Source organism: Nycticebus coucang, chromosome 14 (assembly GCF_027406575.1).
Source record: "Nycticebus coucang isolate mNycCou1 chromosome 14, mNycCou1.pri, whole genome shotgun sequence".
NCBI classification, from domain to species: domain Eukaryota; kingdom Metazoa; phylum Chordata; class Mammalia; order Primates; family Lorisidae; genus Nycticebus; species Nycticebus coucang.
The window spans coordinates 95,566,224-95,584,129 of record NC_069793.1 but is presented as its reverse complement, the minus strand read 5'-3'; the positions used below and the strand labels follow the sequence as shown (position 1 = coordinate 95,584,129).

The following is a 17,906-nucleotide window of genomic DNA, read 5'->3' as shown; positions in this document are numbered from 1 at the left end:
TGGGCGTTGTGGCGGGCACCTGGAGTCCAAGCTACTTGGGAGGTGGAGCATAAGACTCGCTTTAGCCCAGGAGTTGGAGGTTGCTGTGAGCTGTAATGCATGGCACTCTACCCAGGGCGACAGCTTGAGGCTCTGTCTCAAAAAAAAAAAAAAATAGGGCGGCACCTGTGGCTCAGTCGGTAGGGTGCCGGCCCCATATACCGAGGGTAGCAGGTTCAAACCCGGCTCCTGCCGAACTGCAACAACAACAACAAAAAAATAGCCGGGTGTTGTGGCGGGCACCTGTAGTCCCAGCTACTTGGGAGGCTGAGGCAGGAGAATAGCTTAAGCCCAGGAGTTGGAGGTGGCTGTGAGCTATGTGATGCCATGGCACTCTACCTAGGGCCATAAAGTGACTCTGTCTCTACAAAAAAAATAAATAAATAAAAAATAACCAGGCTCTGTGGCAGCCGCCTGTAGTCCCAGCTACTTGGGAGGGTCCTGCAGGAGAATCACTTAAGCCCAAGGTTTGAGGTTGCTGTGAGCTGTGACATCACAGCACTCTATCCAGGGTGACAGTGAGACTGGTCTCAAAAAAAAAAAAAAAAATCATGACCACCCTTACCTTCATATTGTTTATATCACCTTTCACTCATAAAATTATAAGTAGTAATCTATTTTAGCAACTATTAAAGGCCATGTCAGTATTCTAGTTTTACAACATACAGTAATGATTAACTGATTTCTTAAACTTCTTAATGCAGGATCTGAACAATCTTATCAACAGCTTCTGCCAGAATTTTCTTCACAGGAGGGGAGCGAACATGCTGATCTACCAAGTATATTTAGCATTGAAGCAAGAGATTCATTCCAAAGCACAGAAAATCAGAACTATTCCTCTGAGGAACATACTGAGATATTACTAAATAAGAATAAAAGCATTCACTTCCAGCTCTCTGTAGGACACGTGAGAAGTTCAGTCTGCAATTCATCTGATGAGGCGAACATCAATGTATTTGGTCAGGTAAACACTCAACGTAGCGCTCCAGGGGGTTCTACCTCTAGTGAGTGCGCATCAAAACAACTAGAAAGCAGACAAGAAACACTGCGCCTTGAAGGACTACCAGAAAGAGGGGTTGTTACCGTGTTACAAAGTCAAGGACTCATTGAGAGTGATAAAAACAAAGCCTGTGGAGTTTTAGACATAAATCCACACGTAGACAAAATTGACTGTCAAGTATGTATAACAACAGTGGAGATGGGAATTTCAAATTCAGCTCAAACTGAAACTCCAAAATTCATACAAAATCTTTCTCAACTAGGACAATCAGAGCTTTCTGGAAATTCTGGATCATTTTCATTACAGAACTCTATTCCAGTCTGGGTAAGTAAAATCTGTGTTGTATACATAGAATTTATGTTCCTTGTCACAAGAAACACAACTACTTATAGTATGCCTAAGATAATCAAGCTTGTGGTTGAACATCATTTTTACCCCCTAATATTATGTACAGTCTTACCCTTCCATAAATACGTAAGATTTGAAAGTGTGGGCTACACCTGCACTACAGATGTGTTTTATGCATATATACGTATGTCTCATCCAGAATCTTTTCTGGTTTTTATATGTGGTTCTGTTATGGGGAAAAACATCCTTGTTTTACAGCCATACTATCTCTTATTAGATGTTAGAAAAGGAGAACATACATAGTGTTAGCTGTAGAGTTATTTAAAAATCACTGTGACTGGGCTGCTTGTGTTTTTATGGCTTTAAATTCTTAGTGTTTAAAATACTTCCCTTATGAAAAATGTCGGAGGTAGCAGTGGTCAACATTTGCTCACAACCCAGTAGCTGCCCACTTCTCCTGTTAGGTAGGATGTGCTCTCCAGGTCTGCACAGCCCTTCATCCTCACCTCCTGTTAGCTGCCTACCCCTGCCAAGTTTGTAATTCTTGTAGTACATTCAGTTACACTTTTCCCCAATCCTACATCCTCAAAGTCCTCTCCGCTAATTCTATAAGTAAATGTTGGCGGGGGGTTGGGGGGTGGGTCTCAAGGGGAATCTAACTTATTTAGTTTTTCTTTCCATAATTTTCACATTTATACAAAATGTGTATTAAAAATGTATATAAAGTGAACATTTTGTGCACATTTCAAAGTTGTAAGGCTTATTTTTTTGACATGATTTCTCTTTTAATTGCACTGAAAAGGAAACAGAATCTGGCCGTGGTATAATGGAAGAACCAGAACTTACTTTAGTGAGCACCAGTGACATCAGTATTGCTGAGACGGATTTTGCAAACTTAACACTAGAAGAGAAGAGAGAGAGGGAGGCAGAAAGTTTTCAGGTACATTTCATACCTCTTACTCATACATTTATTGACAGCACCAATCTATAACTGAAGACTGTTTTCTCTACTTTTGCTTCTACAGGGCATCTTTTCTTTTATTAGAACTGTTTGCAAACTTTCCCAATTGAATGCAAATGCAGTAAGCTACATGTGCTCAGCAGAGAAACTGACAGGAAAAGCCCTTCAAAACCACCTCACAGCAGTTCTGCCATATTATAGTTCTAAATAGGAATATTTGTTGTATTTTATTTTTTTGTAGAGACAGAGTCTCACTTTACCGCCTTCAGTAGAGTGCCATGATGTCACAGGACTCACAGCAACCTCCAGCTCTTGGGCTTCAGCAATTCTCCTGCCTCAGCCTCCCAAGCAGCTGGGACTACAGGCGCCCGCCACAACGCCCATCTATTTTTTGGTTGCAGTTCATTCGGGGCTGGGTTTGAACCCACCACCCTCCGTATATGGGGCCGGCGCCCTACTCACTGAGCCACAGGCATCACCCTATCATTAAGTCTTGAGTTAAAGTTCATGCCTTGCAATTATGAGACAAAAGAAGTATCCTAAAAGTTGGGTAAGGAAATCCAAACCGGATTTTGAAACTTTCAGTCAAGAAAAATAACACAGAGCCTGGCATGGTGGCTCACACCTGTAATCCTAGCACTCTGGGAGGCCGAGGTGAGTGGATTGCCTGAGCTCAGGAGTTGGAGACCAGCCTGAGCAAAAAGCAAGATCACATTTCTAGTAGTAGAACAAAAACTGAGGCAGGATTGCTTGAGCCCAGGAGTCAGTGGTTGCTGTGAGCTTGAGACTGTCTCAAAAAAAAAAAGAAAAAAAATGACACACGTTGATTCACACCTACCTGGTTAATTTCAATTCTTGAGAGTCACTAGAGGGGATTAGGCTATGGATTTAACTCTGAAATTAGGACTCTGCAAGATATCCTAAAACTTGACAGTCTTTCCACCACACTGTGTTGCAGAGAAAACCTGAAGGCAGGCTGGGCCTGGTAGCTCATGCCTGGAATCCCACACTCTGGGAGGCTGTAGTGGAAAGATCGCTCAAGTTGTTGCATTGTGGTGGGTGCCAGCTACTACACAATCTCATACAACCTTTTTTGTAGAACTCATGCCTACCTCCTAACACTGTGGCAGGACTTTTTTTTTTTGCCAAGTTAGAAGGTAATTTATACCTAAGGAGACCCCAAGATATGGAACTGGTAATTTTTTTTGCAAAGATAATGAAGTGATAACATGAATTTTAAGGGAAAGGATAAGGTAGCATGGGTCAATGGTTAGGAATTATTTTGTGGCGCTGCTGGTCAGATGTACATCTAAGAGGCAAGCTCACGTGACTCTTAGGAGGAACATGAATTGAGAGCACCCAGCATCACAACCATACCCACAAGAAACGTGTTACAATGTTACCTGCAAATGGGCATTGTTTAATGGGCCAAATACCTCGTGGTTGCAACAATATAGTTAACAGAAACTAAACAAATTCTTTAGGATTCCTTTAAGTTAGCTCCTTCCTTCCCTAAAGACTTAGCAAAAACTAGAAAACTCATGTGTGACTTTCTTGCCATTAGGTGAGTGAATTTCTGCCTCTTGCATCAAACACAAATGCCTCAGATTATTCAGCTGTGTCAGAGCTTTCAGTGGAGAAGCCCAGGGTGTCTACAGGTATGCCTGAGTATGCTGACATGACTGGAGTGCAGGATCCAGTGGGAGCTGCTTGCTAACTTTAAGCCCCCACAACTGTAAAACGATGAAGTAGAAATTTTACTGAAGTATTTTTTTCTCCCACAGAGACTCTCCCAGAGTTTACATCAGGGAGTTTACAAGAAGCATTTGTAAAGAGAAAAAAATCATTTATGGAAAGATCCTACCAGAGGCAGAAAGAAATACGGAATAAAATTTATATCTCTGATTCTCAAATCAAACTAGTTCAGGACAAACCAACTATAGGTGTGTGCAATCTTAACAAATTGACCTTCAACTTACCTCCTGAGTAGCTAACTAAGGCTTTGAGAACTCCTCTGAGTAATTTCAGTTCATTATACATACATGGGTTTGTTTTTTTTTCCCCTTTCATTTATCTAATCACTTGTTTCTCAGGCTCATCTGTGACTCGCCTGAAGGGTGAGAATAAAGATGGAGCCTCAGTTTCTGAAGACAGAAAGACCATCATGCAACAGAGGGCACTAAGGTAGGGCTGAAGGGTTGATGTATTTTTTCGTAAGCCATTTTCCTGCAGTATGTCTTTAATTCCATATAAATTTCCTAGACTATACAATCAATTTACTGAAGTGAGACAAAAGGAAGAGAAATCAAAGCAAGCAGCAGCTTATGCCCAAAATAGAGTAAGGGCAAGAGAATTTCATAAGGTGAGCAGGATGGGCAGGGAGGGGGCCCCAGTTTCTCAAGCTGAAGGTATACAATTGAAACTGCTACATTTTTATTCCTTCCACAGAAAACACTAGAGAAACTTCGAGCAAAAAATACATGCTGACTTTCTACAAATGGTGTAAAAGTTGTTTTTTTTATTATGGCAGTAGGAGAAATTAATAAATTTTTATTCGAGGAATTTCACATGTGATTCTCCTTCTGCTGTCCATCTCAATGGCTGGAGTCACCGAAGATTTACCTTCAAGACAGCCCTGAAAAAGAAACTGCTTAGACTGAGACATTTACATTCCCTCATCACCAATCATTAATTACTACATCATGATTTTGAGTGGTTAAGTCTTGTACCTCTCCTCAGGAAAACACAGCACTATTTAGTGTTACAGCATCCTGCAGAGAACTTCAATATATGGTCACAGCGTTAAGAGCTCTTGGTTTCACAGCTCCATGAGCCCTCTTTGAAATGACCAATGTTTTTTCTAACGTGTACCTACCTTTTTAATGAACAGATCCTCAATCCACATTTGTCCTGTTAGCCCTACATAATAACAAAAGTTTATATCTCCAAAGATGATCATATAAAACAAGACTCCCTTAGCTCCACAAACCACCTATTTATTAGCTGTCCTGAACAGTTAGCAAGAGATCCAGGCATGCACTGTTTGTCAGGAACAATCACAGTTGCTTGCTTTGTATTTCCACTTGGACAGTGTCACATGCAGGCAACGGAGGGAAAACCAGTCTAATAAAGGGTTAATACAATGTCCCCAGTAGGTTGAGTGCTACCAAAGTAGCAGATAGAAAACCTAGTGGAAGTTTTTTTATGGTCATGTCCACAGCAATTGAGAAACTGCATTCTAAAAGCCTTGGTAATGACCATTAGACCCTTGAGCAAATAATTTTTACTTTACCAAAAGTTGCTTGCCATTATTATTTTCATTTTCAAATTCTTTGATGAAAACTTAAAATTCCCCACCTGTGAAAAAAGTTTAAAGTCTCATTTACTATTATTAAAAACAGATATCCATTTTAAATTTGCTTAGGTTTCAACTATCTACAACTTTTTCAAGGCAATTTAAACATTTTATTAAGGCTGAATGATGCTGCTTCCATTTGTATAGAAATTTGCTCTGATCACAAACACGTGGCAGCTATTTTGAAACGTGCTAATTGTTCTCAATATGGACGATGTTCAGAAAGGCTCTTTTTCATTCAGCCCATTCAGAGCAGTTGAACATTTTGCCCATCATCATAACATCACATAACCTTGATGACCAATGTGAATGTGCACTGACATAGTAAAATCTAGTCGTAGTAAACTAACTACCAGATTTGACTGCAACTGTATTATTAGATGTAGGCAGTCCCTGAGTGACACTGCGATGCCAGTGTAAGCAAATCTCCTATACTGCCATAAAAACAGTCTATACAACTTAGTATTTAACGCCTGTCTATATTATACTTTTTAGAGTATGCTCCCCCCTTTTAAGTATGAAAACATTAAACTGTAGAAAAGTCTCAGGCAGGTATTTCATGATATTTCAAGGCTGTCCTAAAAGATCAGGACAAAAGTTATCCTGAAAGGTAACTGTGTGTTCCTGTGGAGGTGTAGGACAGTGACAGAGCTGATCCTGACCCATGAAGCATCCCTGTCATTAAGCAACATGATTGTACTGTACTTTGTTCTTAACATTTGTCTGACACATAATTTCCACTCATCAGCTGTGCAGAATGTCACAGGTCTCATTGTCACCACAGTAATACATGTACTGTGACGGAAGCATAACCTGTGTCTCAATGTAGCCACATTAACAATGTTTGAACACTATTGTCAACAGTGCCCACTCTCATCTAGAATGAGGCTTTAGGGAAGTTCCTGTCAAGTTTATAATACACTGGGGGCTCGGCGCCTGTAGCTAAGTGAGTAGGGCGCCAGCCTACTCACATATCAAAGGTGGCAGGTTCAGCAACAGTAGCAACTGCAACCAAAAAATAGCTGGGTGTTGTGGTGGGCGTCTGTATTCTCAGCTACTTGGCAAGCTGAGGCAAGAGAATTACCCAGGAGTCTGAGGTTGCTGTGACACCACAGCGCTCTACCCAGGGTGACATAGTGTGACTCAGGAAGCAAAAAAAAGACAAAACAAAACGCACCGTGAATGTGTGTTAGCTGTTAGCAGCTGTTAGTTGACAGTGCTACCAATAAGGGGAAGCAAGCAGCTAGAAAGGAAAAATACAAAACTGTACTTTTTAAGAGTAGATCGATCTGCCTGGTTTTCAGTTTGACACCCTAGGGGGAAAAAAAGAATTTGTTACTACTAGAGACTATATCAAACTAAGCAATGTGAATGAACTAGAAACACTGTATCAATAGAAATACCAGGTTTAACAAGCACAAAGCCAAGAAAACCAACGATGCCAAATACTGAATTACTATGGCACTGACCTTTGAACACGCCAGCAGGAGTTCGCTGCTGGGTGCAGATACCACGCAGTGCAACTGTGAGACCTGCTGAACCAACACGGTGGGCGTGCACAGTGGGGTCAACTGTGCAGCCTTCTATCATTTCTCGTTATACAAAAACATACATGTGACAAATATTTTGCCAAGATCTTTTCTATCTAAAACTGAAGATTCCTGGGCGGCGCCTGTGGCTCAGTCGGTAAGGCGCCGGCCCCACATACTGAGGGAGGCGGGTTCAAACCCGGCCCCGGCCAAACTGCAACCAAAAAAATAGCCGGGCATTGTGGCGGGCACCTGTAGTCCCAGCTACTCGGGAGGCTGAGGCAAGAGAATCGCTTAAGCCCAGGAGTTGGAGGTTGCTGTGAGCTGTGTGAGGCCACGGCACTCTATCGAGGGCCATAAAGTGAGACTGTCTCTACAAAAAAAAAAAAAAAAATCGAAGACTCCTAGTTATACCCATATTTTGATGCTATACTCAGCTCATGTTTCTTCTAACTTTTGAGTCCTTGGCAAATTAATACAAATTATTTCACTTACCTCTTGGAAAAACGAATGAATTCAAACCATTGGTTCCTACAAAGAAGGTACCAGTATTTAGAAGGCTGCCTTAAGTATTTCCAATTGTTATAGAAACTCAAGCCCAAAACTAAGTTTAACATCCAGATTTCTATGTATTATAGACACATCCAGCTCTTGTCAGAATTAAGCTTTAGTTCATGTCTGTATCATTCAGCAGTTGAACAGTTAAATTCATCATTTGAACTGTAACTCTCTATTCCTCAAAGATCACGCTGTCACCGATTAAAACTTACCTAAAGCCATCACACTCAAGAACAATACAGATTAGTGGGTTATGACAACACCTAAGGTAAAAACAAATTAATTAGTCTTTCACACTTTTACTAATTGTCTTGTAGTTCTTTCCACAGACCTAACAAATAGTCCTGTGAGTAAAGCAAAACCACAGTGTTACTCTATGAGGCGTTTCCAACGATGTGTGGCTACAGAAAAAGCCCCATCGGGATAGACCTCAACCACTTATTATATGCCCAAACTTTCGGGAAAAATCTTTCACTTAAATTTTTTTCATTTAAATTCATTCATTATACAGTATAACCTCCGTAGTTGACCGCTTCTCTGCACTGACCACATCCTTAAGATGACCTAATCTTCATAGACAAGACAAGTAACACAGGTATGCATCAGTACAGCAGGCCAGTTACAGCCCATTGAGTGGTCAATTTATAGAGGTCAGGTACTTGTTTTTAATATAAGGGAATTTTAGCATTTACTTAACATATTATGGTAGAAGGAATTTTATGTAATAATTATGTCAGCTAGATTGCTGACTCCTGCCTAAAGTGAACAAGGAGAAACACACTGCTAGCTCTTTGTTGGCAAAATATGCTCTTGTCCTAAGTTCAACAAATAGATTACCATATTCCAGTGTCAGGCTATTATTTTGCATACTGTATCGTTACTGCTTTCTGGAATAACTTTTTTTGTGTGAGACAAGAGTCTCAAGCTGTTGCACCTGGCTAGCGTGCCGTGTCGTCACTGCTCACAGCAACCTCCAACTCTTGGGCTTAAGAGAGTCTCTTGCCCCAGCCTCCCGAAGTAGCTGGGACTACAGGCGCCCACCACAACACATAGCTATTTTTTGGTTGTCGTTGTCATCGTTTGGCGGGCCTGGGCTGGATTCAAACCTGCCAGCTCTGGTCTATGTGACTGGCACCCTAGCCGCTTGAGCTACAGGTACCAAGCCTGAAGTAACTTTTAATGTGTAACACATAAAATATTTTTTAAGTTTATATAAAAAGAGAATTAGTACTACACATGGGTATGCACATCCGTGTGTATTTGCCTCAAACATGCCTCAAAACAGGCATGTTCTAAACTGCAAACTATGACATTAGCAAAAATTGCCAGGTGCTCCAGAATGTTAAGAAACCGCAAAAATAGTAATGAATGAAAAATTCCTACCATAGGGCGGTGCCTGTGGCTCAGCGGGTAGGGCACCGGTCCCATATGCCGGAGGTGGCGGGTTCAAACCCAGCCCCGGACAAATTAAAAAAAAAAAAAAAGAAAGAAAAATTCCTACCATATTAATCAATACAAAAAAATTTCATGATCACATGGTAAGGATTTTCACCAAGCTGCTTAGCCAGTGTGCTATAAGTAAAAACGTGTAAAGTACTGTAAGTACTTTAGAAGAACAAAAGGAAAAATAAATACAAATTGTAGTGTTTCTTAAATACTGCTTTTCCCTATTAAATTCAGATTTTTGCAAATACTGTGTTAATTGAATTCTTTCCTCAAAATTAAACTATATATAAGTATTATATCCTTAATTATTTAACATCAAGTGTAAAACAGAATCATCTGTTATAAGTTGTAATTATATTACATGGACATCACTAAGGATAAAGCAGATTTATTATAAACTCTGCCATTCAAATTTATGAGATCTGTGACTTCTGTAGTCAAATATTTCTTTGACTGTACTACTAAATCTTTTGCCTCAGGTTATCATCAATTCAACACATTACATACCTCAAATGGGAAAACCAGGGTTCAGATTATTGCTATAGACTAATGTATGAATTTGGGATTCTAATGCTTCCAAGCAAACTGAAGGTGCCACCACAGCACTACAAAAACCTATGAGGATTAACTTTCAGACATAAATGTCACAATTGGAATTCTGTAGAGATTGGATCTGGCTAAGTTACCCAGGCTAGTCTCAAATTCTCAGTGTGACGTGATCCACCATAGGGACCAGACAGAAGGAAGCCACATATCAAATGTAATCTAAAAACTTTAAGACATACCTTCAACTCCAGACAGCATGTTCAAGATAAAGGCCTTTAAGGAAAAACAAACAATTTTGGTATGCCTACTTGAAATCAGAATATAAATTACTATAGCTGATATTTCTCTTATGTCCTACCGTATTTTTTTTCTCATTCAGAGTCAGGGTCTTGCTGTCACCCACCCTAGTGTACAATCACAGATCACTGTAACAACCCTGAAATTCCTGGGCTCAGGCAATTCTCTGCCTCTGTGTAGCAAGCACAAGCACATGCCACCACACTCAAGATTTCTAATTTTTTATGGAGACAAGTATATGGCTACATCACCCAGGTTAGTATCTTTCCACCTAGACCTCTCCTGAGTGCTGGGATTAAAGGCATAAGCCATGGTGCCTTGCCAAACCCCATCACTTTAAACTATCTCAGGGAACATAATATTCCTTCTTACATGTATCAAAACTCATACTTAGCAATGAGTTCTGGGTTGCAAAAGAGGATTTTATTTTTGCACCTGTCTTTAAGTCTTTGTCCACAGTTAGACAAAAACAAACACAAGTGCTGTCATAAATGCAGTGTGTATAGCACAGTAGTCTACAGTGGTTATTATCAAAATAACGTGGTAGTTAAAAATAGCATTTGCAACTATTCTAGATATTTGGATAAGAGAAAATTAAGTTCTCATTCCAATACTAAACATCCAACAAGTCCTAACATTTCAGGTACCTTCAAGTGTTTGATTGTTGATTTTATCTAAGATTTTTCTCTTCAAAACTAGCATCTCTGCACTTGTTTCAGTGCTCAAATGACACCTGAAAAGTTACTCAGAAAACAAGCACTGGCAAAAACATTTGGATGTTCTGTTTATTATTCTTAAGTGATCATTCTCAGCACCGCCTACATATTTTCCTGGTGTTTTGTAATTTTTTATTAATAATTCTTATTCCTTGCAAGTCTCACAAACATCACAGGTTGTTTTTAAATTTTTTGGGTTTTGTAATGTTCTTCATAAATAATTTCTTCACCACAGGGCCAGTTTCTATGGAAAGCCACTTCACCGTATTGTTTACCTTCTGGGACACTCATGTTCCCGTCTCCTTTTCAGGCCCTGGTGTCCTCTGTCCACTGCTTCTGGCCCTGGTAGCTCTCTTTTTAGACAAAGCAGCTTCTTTAGTACCATTATTTTGTTCTAAATAGACATTGATCTTCCTTGGGAAATCAGAACTTATTATGAAACTATCATCTGCCTGCATTAAAAAAAAACAAAAAAAAAAAACTATTAAACAATTAGAGTGGTTTAGTAATTACAGTTAGCTCAAATAACCTAGAGACTAACGTCATTGAAACGTTAAAAATCTAAATTAACGTGTATTTTCTCATTTGAAATCCTACTCATACCACATATTAAAATTTTATTTAGTATTGAAAAGCCCATGTTCTCATTAAAGTGTCCAAAAAGTTAGTATTTTTATTCTTACATTTTCTGCTTTAGTTATTGAGACTTCAAAAATTAAATGGAGTATAAGTCAAAAGGAACTATACAATTCCTCTGTACTAACTCCTGTATTCCCACAATGAAACAGGGAAAAAAACGAGTCACTTACTCCCAACTTGATATCACATTCACCATGTTCACCATGCGCTGCATCCTCATCCTCTGCTCTGCAACATTAAAACGTGTCACTTAGATGACAGAACCTTCTACAATCTAATTAACTGCACACTCTGCTGTGACATCAACCCAGCTGGCACTAGTCAAGGTAAACAGAAGATGATACAGAAGCCTCACGTCTTTGTTTGTTAATGATCCCAACTGCCCTCTATTCTGTGTTATACAGAGCAGTGAGCAGTTAACATTAAAACTTAGTGAAAATCTATGACCAGGGGTGGTGCCTATGGCTCAGGGAGTAGGGCACTGGCCCCATGTACCGAGGGTGGTGAGTTCAAACCCAGCACCAGCCAAACTGCAACAGAAACATAGCCGGGTGTTGTGGCGGGCGCCTGTAGTCCCAGCTACTCAGGAGGCTGAGGCAAGAGAATCGCCTAAGCCCAGGAGCTGGAGGTTGCTGTGAGTTGTGTGATGCCACCACACTCAGGTGACAAAGTGAGACTGTCTCTACCAAAAAAAAAAAAAAAAATCTATGACCAAAGTAATTTAACATGACTCATGATTCAACTTACGCTGACTCTTCAATAGGAGAAATGGATCCATCATCATCCAAATACTTGTACCTACGACTATCAAAATCTTCCTTTTCTAAATCTTCACCAGCATCCATTTGGTTCAAAGATTCTTTAAGATAGTGCTCATACTTCAGTTTTTCAATGTAGTTGAAAAATCCTCTTGCAACAGCTTGCTATGTTAAAAACACCATATTTTGTCATAGCCTCGCAAAATTAATTTTCCATAATTCAGCAAATGTCTGTCTTCAAGAATACAAATAAGCCCCCTCCTAAAGAATGAATTACCTATCCTGATATCACTATTCTGTATCTGCGGACAACTCCTGACACAGAAAAAGTTCACATGGCAGCTACCATCTTACCAAGGATGTTACCAAGAAGCACAAATCTTGTGTACTAGAATTATTAGAAGCAAAATTTCTTATGTTTATTATAATCACCTTAAACTTAAGACATTAATAAGTATTAATCCTCTTAAACTACAGGTTCTGGTAAGGGATCATAAATTAGCAATACATTCACTCGGCTCGACGCCTGTGGCTCAAGCAGCTAAGGCGCCAGCCAAATACACCTGAGCTGGAGGGTTCGAATCCAGCCTGGGCTCGCCAAACAACAATGGCTGTAACCAAAAAATAGCTGGGTGTTGTGGCGGGCACCTATAGTCCCAGCTACTTGGGAGGCGGAGGCAGGAGAATCGCCTGAGCCCAGGAGTTGGAGGTTGCTGTGAGCTGTGATGCCACAGCACTCTACCCAGGGCCACAGCTTGAGGCTGTCTCAAAAAAAAAAAAAAAAACCGCATTCTACCCAGAAACTCAAATGAAATTTGACCTAAAGCATTGGGTAGCCTTTAGGCAGAAGTCAGTGTAGACAAGTCTTATCAAAATTGCAAACTATGTTTGTTTTTTAATCACAACCTGGAAAAAATTGATAGACCAGTTCTATAAATGGCAAAATATCATTTACGACATTTTAGCTATGAGCCTCCATATATATTATACGGACTCACCTCATACGTTAAAATTTTTCTCCAAGGTAATGGTTTTCCTTCATTCTCCGATTCCACAAATGGGAACCCAGGTCCTTTGTTAAATAGTTTCTTATCTGTTCGTGAACTTCTTGTATTTTTCCTTCCTTTTGGTCTTCCCCTTTTTCTTCCTGTTGGTTTATATTTCCTCTTTTTATGTTTACGCTTCCTATTCTTATATCTATCAAAAATAGCTTTTAAAGTCACTGGTTCTATAGATGAGTCACTTGATGAATCTCTTGCTTGAACACTTTCAGACAAAGGAACAAATTTTCTAATGGAGCTTCTTTGCCTCTGTTTAGGTGAGTAAGGAACACACTGTGTTGTAAATAAGCTGCTACCAGAAGAGTTATCACTAGAAAAATGGGAAAAATTAATGTCATCTTTTTGTCTTAATGAATACTCATTACTAATAATAATCCCAAATATCCATTTCTTCCAGGACTAACATAGGAAAACATGCCTGGATTTAAAAATTGTTTAAAGAAAAAAAAAAAAAAGGCTCAGTACCAAGCCAGTCATTGAGGCCTGACCACCCAATCTAAAATGGCCTATAATCTCATAACACTTATTTTTTTGAGACGCAGTCTCAAGCTGTTCACCCTGGGTGGAGTACTGATGGCATCATAGCTCACAGCAACCTCAAACCTTGGGCTCAAGTGATGTTCTTGCCTCAAGTTTTTCTATTTTTAGTAGAGATCTTGCTTTCTGCCCAGGGTGGTCTCCAACTCATGAGCTCAAGCGATCCGCCCACCTTGGCCCCCCAGAGTGCTAGGATTGCAGGCGTGCACCTGGCCTCTCATAACACTTACTTAAAAACTGACATTTTACTTTCAAGATTATAATCTCCACAAACGCCGTTTGCTTCCCTGATAAAAGGCTCTACTAAATAAAATCCACTAGACATAAATAGTACAATTTAGTCTGGATAAGTTATCAAACTGACCCAGATAATATACTATTTCCCTAAGCTAAGAATGTTTTCCACTATAATATACTCAGATTTTGAATTAAAAGCATATCGGCGGTGCCTGTGGCTCAGTGAGTAGGGTGCCAGCCCCATATGCTGAGGGTGGCGGGTTCAAACCCAGCCCTGGCCAAACTGCAACAAAAAAATAGCCGGGCGTTGTGGGGGGCACCTGTAGTCCCAGCTGCTCGGGAGGCTGAGGCAAGAGAATCGCGTAAGCCCAAGAGTTAGAGGTTGCTGTGAGCCGTGTGACGCCACGGCATTCTACCAGAGGGCGGTACAGTGAGACTCTGTCTCTACAAAAAAAAAAAAAAAAAGCACATTATCAATCTGTGTAACTACATGAACAGTGTAATCTGGTCTTCCTTCTTTACTGAATCCAGCAAATCAACCTGTACTGTCACCCAGTAGATGTAATTTACACTTTTCTGTAAATTCGAATATAGTATATATTATTGAATATACTAATTTCACCAGTAAAAATCCACTTACCTTTGATTTTCAATTTCCACAGATGAATCCAAGGTCACATTGCCAAGAGAATCCATTCCTGACTCACCCATCACTTGCTCTTTAATTTTTTATTTTCTGAAATTATGTAATTTGGTAAATGTGATATAGCCTCCCTATGTAAGCACATGTTGATACACACAGCTATTATTTACTAGAAAATTCAATTCAGTCAGACTATGCCACCCCATGTGGAGTTAGGCAAAACCCATTTATAAGGATTTTAAGCTTTCGTAGAACAGTCCACTTAAGAGCAATCTCTAACAAAAAAGAAACCCTACAAACTGCATTCACAGCTTCTCCTTCAGTTTTTACATTCTAAACCTATTCAATGCAATGACATTCCAGACAAGTACTCTGGTTTCCAACAAAAGCAAGCATTTTTTTTTTTTTTTTTTTTTTTTGAGACAGAGTCTCACTTTGTGGCATCATAGCTCACAGCAACCTCAAACTACTGGGCTTAAGGGATCCTCTTGCCTCAGCCTCCCAAGTGCCTGGGACCATAGGTGTCCACCACAACACTGAGTATTTTTAGAAATGGGGTCTCACTTAGGCAATCTACCCACCTGGACCTCCCAGAGTAGTAGGATTACAGGCCTGAGCCACCACGCCCAGCCCCAAAAGCAATCTTTTGAGAGCACATAAAAAAATGGTTTTATCGACAGCCACCGCCGCCAAGACCAACATGGCCGCTAGACTCGCCACCTTCCTCAAGGATGCTTGGGCCAATGAGCCAGTGCTGGTCAACTCCTTCACCGTTGGGGGCCTCGTTATAATTATGCAGATGCTCAGCCCCCACACCAAGTACTCTAGCATGATCAACAAGGCCACACCCTACAAGTACCCAGTGCCCGCCCGAGATGATGGGAACATGCCCCATGTGCCCAGCCATCCCCAGGACTCCCAGGGCTCAAGCTTGAACTGTGAGCATCTCCATCCACAGGGAAGAGGATCCCCTTCCCTCACGGCCCCCAATAAAAATGTGAAAACAGAACAAAAAAAAATGGTTTTAGCAATAACCACACATTGATGTATAATTATAATAATGTAAGAGGGTGGACAGAACGTTTGTGTGAAAATTTACTGTTAAACTATTATAAATTGCACATGAACTTTATGTCCACCCCGTATGATGGCTAAAATGCCATTTTCCAAAAAACAAAGGGAACTTCTCAGAAAAGCTTTTATACAGAAAATCACGAAAGAAATATGCCCTTTGCATACCAGGAAAATCTATCTCCATTTAATAGACAATTTAAAAACTCATGGTCCAGCCAGGCTCAGCGGTGGCTCATCACTGTAATCTTGGCACTCTGGGAGCCCAAGGCAGGAGGATCCCTTGACAGGAGTTTGAGACCAGCCTGAGCAAGAAGCAAGCCTGTCAGGCAGTGCCTGTGGATCAAGGAGTAGGGTGCTGGCCCCATACACCGGAGGTGGTGGGTTCAAACCTGGCCCCGGCCAAAAAACCACACACACACAAAAAAGAAGCATTCTGTCTCCACTAAACAGAAAAATTAGACATGCGTCCTGCTGGGTGCCTATAGTCCCAGCTACTTGGGAGGCTGAGGCAGGAGGATAGTTTGAGCTCAGGAGTTTCAGGTTGCCGTCAGCTAGGCTGACACCAGGGCACTTTAGGCGGGGGCAACAGAGTGAGAGTCTATCTTCACAACCCACAAAAACACAATGTTAGAGCTACCACCTCCATATTAACTCCCAGATTCATTTAAGTAACTTTAACTCCCTTCCTTGTCACATCTTTGCCATTACAGTTGCAAAAGCACAGTTCTGAATTCTCTACCTTTTCGATTAAAAACTAAAACTACAAAGATTCTTTGATCTCCATGGAAGAATATAGAGCAGTCAATAAAAAGAAAAAACTATCTCAGTATTTTATCTACTTTGGTCATTCTTTTTGTACTGTTTTTTTTTTTTTTTTTTCTATAGCCACACTTGCGAAATCGACATAGAATCCTGACAAATCCTAAGACAAATTAGCGAAAAGAAAACAGGTGACTGATATCTCAAATTTGCGAAATGCCCAATGGACCCACATTGTAATTTCCAGGGATAATGTCTTAATTAGCTTTCTTAAATGTCTAAGAAGTAAGTATCAATTGCTAAAAAACTGAATTGAACAATTTGGTCCAATGGCACTAATGGTTTAACGTTTTATTTATATACACACACACACGCACACTTCTTTTTTCTTTTTTTAAGACAATCTCACTGCGTCGCCCTCGGTAGAGTACCGTAGTGTCACAGCTCACGGCAACCTCCAACTCTTGGACTTAAGCGATTCTCTTGCATCAGCCTCCAGAGTAGCTGGGACTACAGGCGCCCGCCACAATGTCCGACTATTTTTGGTCGCAGTTATTGTTGTTTAGCAGGCCGGAGCTGGGTCCGAACTCGCCACCCTCGGTGTATGTGACTGGCGCCGTAACCACCGTGCTACGGGCGTCGAGCCACGTTGTTTTTTTTTATAAATAGATTAAAATAAAGCTGGCTCAAAAATCGCTTTTTAGGAACCAGTTTGGAAAGCATTCCTCCTGAGGGGCTGCTTCCTCGTCTGGGATTCCGTGGTGTCCAGGGGCCACGTGGCGGACAGCGGCACTAACAGGTGCAGACAGCGCAGCTAACGCGCACTGCGTGACCTTGGCCCAGGCTCTCCGGGCAGCACAGAACCACGCAGGCAAAAAGGAACCAACGATGGTGACCGCACTTATGAAGACTGACTCAGACAGCCTTCACTTGTCTAGAATACATTTTAGCACCTGCATCTCAGACACACGAACTACGCGTCTCTGCGGGCCTCAGTCTCGCAGGAGGCCCAGCGTTCCCGCCCGCAGCCGGCGCGGCCCGCCATGTTCTCCCCGCTCCCTGCGCAGACGGCTCGCCCCAGAGGCCGCCGCAGCCCGGGCCCAGCCGCGCGCCCGCTGCTCGCAACCAAAGCCTCGGCCCAGGATCCCCGACTGCCTCGGTGCAGGAGTTCCTGGAGGAGCGTACCGCCAACCTCCAATCCACCATGCCCCGAGACTCGCCTACCTCCTCCAACCGCGACGGAGAAAAGGACGAGCCGCCGCCACAACCCGCTACTAGTGGAGGTGAAATCTCGCGTTACAATTCAGCTCCCGGGAAGAAGGCCGGCGGTGGGCGGGGAAAGGACGCGGAAGTGGGGGGGCGCCATTTTGAGCACAGCCGGGCGGCGTGGCGAAGGGGGCGTG

General features: G+C 41.4%; 3 protein-coding genes and 8 non-coding genes across 45 annotated transcripts in view; 2 read left to right on the top strand and 9 right to left on the bottom strand.

Moving 5' to 3' along the window:
- The window catches only part of CEP295 (centrosomal protein 295), a 71,026-nt gene extending 63,560 nt beyond the window's left edge, over positions 1-7,466 (top strand). For 7 of the 9 annotated variants that reach the window (XM_053559994.1, XM_053559990.1, XM_053559989.1 and 4 more), the window contains 6 exons: positions 744-1,363; positions 2,190-2,327; positions 3,913-4,006; positions 4,133-4,291; positions 4,442-4,532; positions 4,611-7,466. In XM_053559994.1, the coding sequence (XP_053415969.1) occupies positions 744-1,363; positions 2,190-2,327; positions 3,913-4,006; positions 4,133-4,291; positions 4,442-4,532; positions 4,611-4,806 (1,298 nt within the window). In that variant the 3' untranslated portion in view covers positions 4,807-7,466. The remainder of the gene's footprint in view (positions 1-743; positions 1,364-2,189; positions 2,328-3,912; positions 4,007-4,132; positions 4,292-4,441; positions 4,533-4,610) is intronic. The other 2 variants (XM_053559992.1, XM_053559991.1) reach the window with 1 other exon arrangement.
- TAF1D (TATA-box binding protein associated factor, RNA polymerase I subunit D) lies at positions 4,847-17,830 on the bottom strand. Of its 27 annotated transcripts, none has more exons than XR_008374126.1 (11): positions 17,728-17,830; positions 14,668-14,763; positions 13,191-13,563; positions 12,182-12,357; positions 11,605-11,662; positions 11,071-11,247; positions 10,022-10,055; positions 6,974-8,053; positions 5,641-5,705; positions 5,224-5,267; positions 4,847-4,995 (listed from the first exon to the last, which is right to left on the bottom strand). XR_008374126.1 is itself a non-coding variant. In XM_053560003.1 (8 exons), the coding sequence occupies exons 2-6, from the start codon at positions 14,736-14,738 to the stop codon at positions 11,083-11,085; spliced, it is 843 nt and encodes a 280-aa protein (XP_053415978.1). In that variant the 5' UTR covers positions 14,739-14,763; positions 17,728-17,830; the 3' UTR covers positions 4,847-8,053; positions 10,022-10,055; positions 11,071-11,082. The 27 variants fall into 27 exon arrangements, 3 of the variants coding, with proteins under 3 accessions (XP_053415978.1, XP_053415979.1, XP_053415980.1); XR_008374125.1 differs by having other exon boundaries at positions 4,847-4,983; XR_008374121.1 differs by having other exon boundaries at positions 4,847-5,267; positions 6,974-7,016; positions 7,728-8,053.
- Positions 5,072-5,199, bottom strand: LOC128566211 (small nucleolar RNA SNORA25). The gene has a single exon (XR_008374499.1). It is a non-coding gene; the product is annotated as a small nucleolar RNA SNORA25 (small nucleolar RNA).
- LOC128566226 (small nucleolar RNA SNORA32) lies at positions 5,489-5,608 on the bottom strand. Its single transcript, XR_008374511.1, has one exon. It is a non-coding gene; the product is annotated as a small nucleolar RNA SNORA32 (small nucleolar RNA).
- LOC128566205 (small nucleolar RNA Z40) lies at positions 5,916-5,989 on the bottom strand. Its single transcript, XR_008374493.1, has one exon. It is a non-coding gene; the product is annotated as a small nucleolar RNA Z40 (small nucleolar RNA).
- Positions 6,459-6,593, bottom strand: LOC128566215 (small nucleolar RNA SNORA1). The gene has a single exon (XR_008374502.1). It is a non-coding gene; the product is annotated as a small nucleolar RNA SNORA1 (small nucleolar RNA).
- LOC128566206 (small nucleolar RNA SNORA8) lies at positions 7,087-7,225 on the bottom strand. Its single transcript, XR_008374495.1, has one exon. It is a non-coding gene; the product is annotated as a small nucleolar RNA SNORA8 (small nucleolar RNA).
- LOC128566252 (small nucleolar RNA SNORD5) lies at positions 7,882-7,953 on the bottom strand. The gene has a single exon (XR_008374532.1). It is a non-coding gene; the product is annotated as a small nucleolar RNA SNORD5 (small nucleolar RNA).
- Positions 8,095-8,225, bottom strand: LOC128566228 (small nucleolar RNA SNORA18). The gene has a single exon (XR_008374513.1). It is a non-coding gene; the product is annotated as a small nucleolar RNA SNORA18 (small nucleolar RNA).
- LOC128566239 (small nucleolar RNA SNORA40) lies at positions 10,437-10,563 on the bottom strand. The gene has a single exon (XR_008374523.1). It is a non-coding gene; the product is annotated as a small nucleolar RNA SNORA40 (small nucleolar RNA).
- On the top strand, positions 14,770-17,718 carry LOC128564570 (NADH dehydrogenase [ubiquinone] 1 alpha subcomplex subunit 3-like). The gene has a single exon (XM_053560008.1). It carries the CDS (start codon positions 15,335-15,337, stop codon positions 15,713-15,715), a length of 381 nt encoding a protein of 126 aa, XP_053415983.1. The 5' UTR covers positions 14,770-15,334; the 3' UTR covers positions 15,716-17,718.
- Positions 17,831-17,906: the final 76 nt, after the last annotated feature.

Bases quoted from the DNA above. Each gene is read 5' to 3' on its own strand.
- TAF1D (XM_053560003.1), bottom strand. From the start codon at position 14,738: ATGGGTGAGTCAGGAATGGATTCTCTTGGCAATGTGACCTTGGATTCA. The intron at 12,358-13,190 runs GTGAGTCCGTAT...TTTTTAACATAG, and splicing joins GAAAAATTTTAACGTATGAG to CAAGCTGTTGCAAGAGGATT. The intron at 11,663-12,181 runs GTAAGTTGAATC...TTAATGTTGCAG, and splicing joins TCTCCTATTGAAGAGTCAGC to AGCAGAGGATGAGGATGCAG.
- LOC128564570 (XM_053560008.1), top strand. From the start codon at position 15,335: ATGGTTTTATCGACAGCCACCGCCGCCAAGACCAACATGGCCGCTAGA.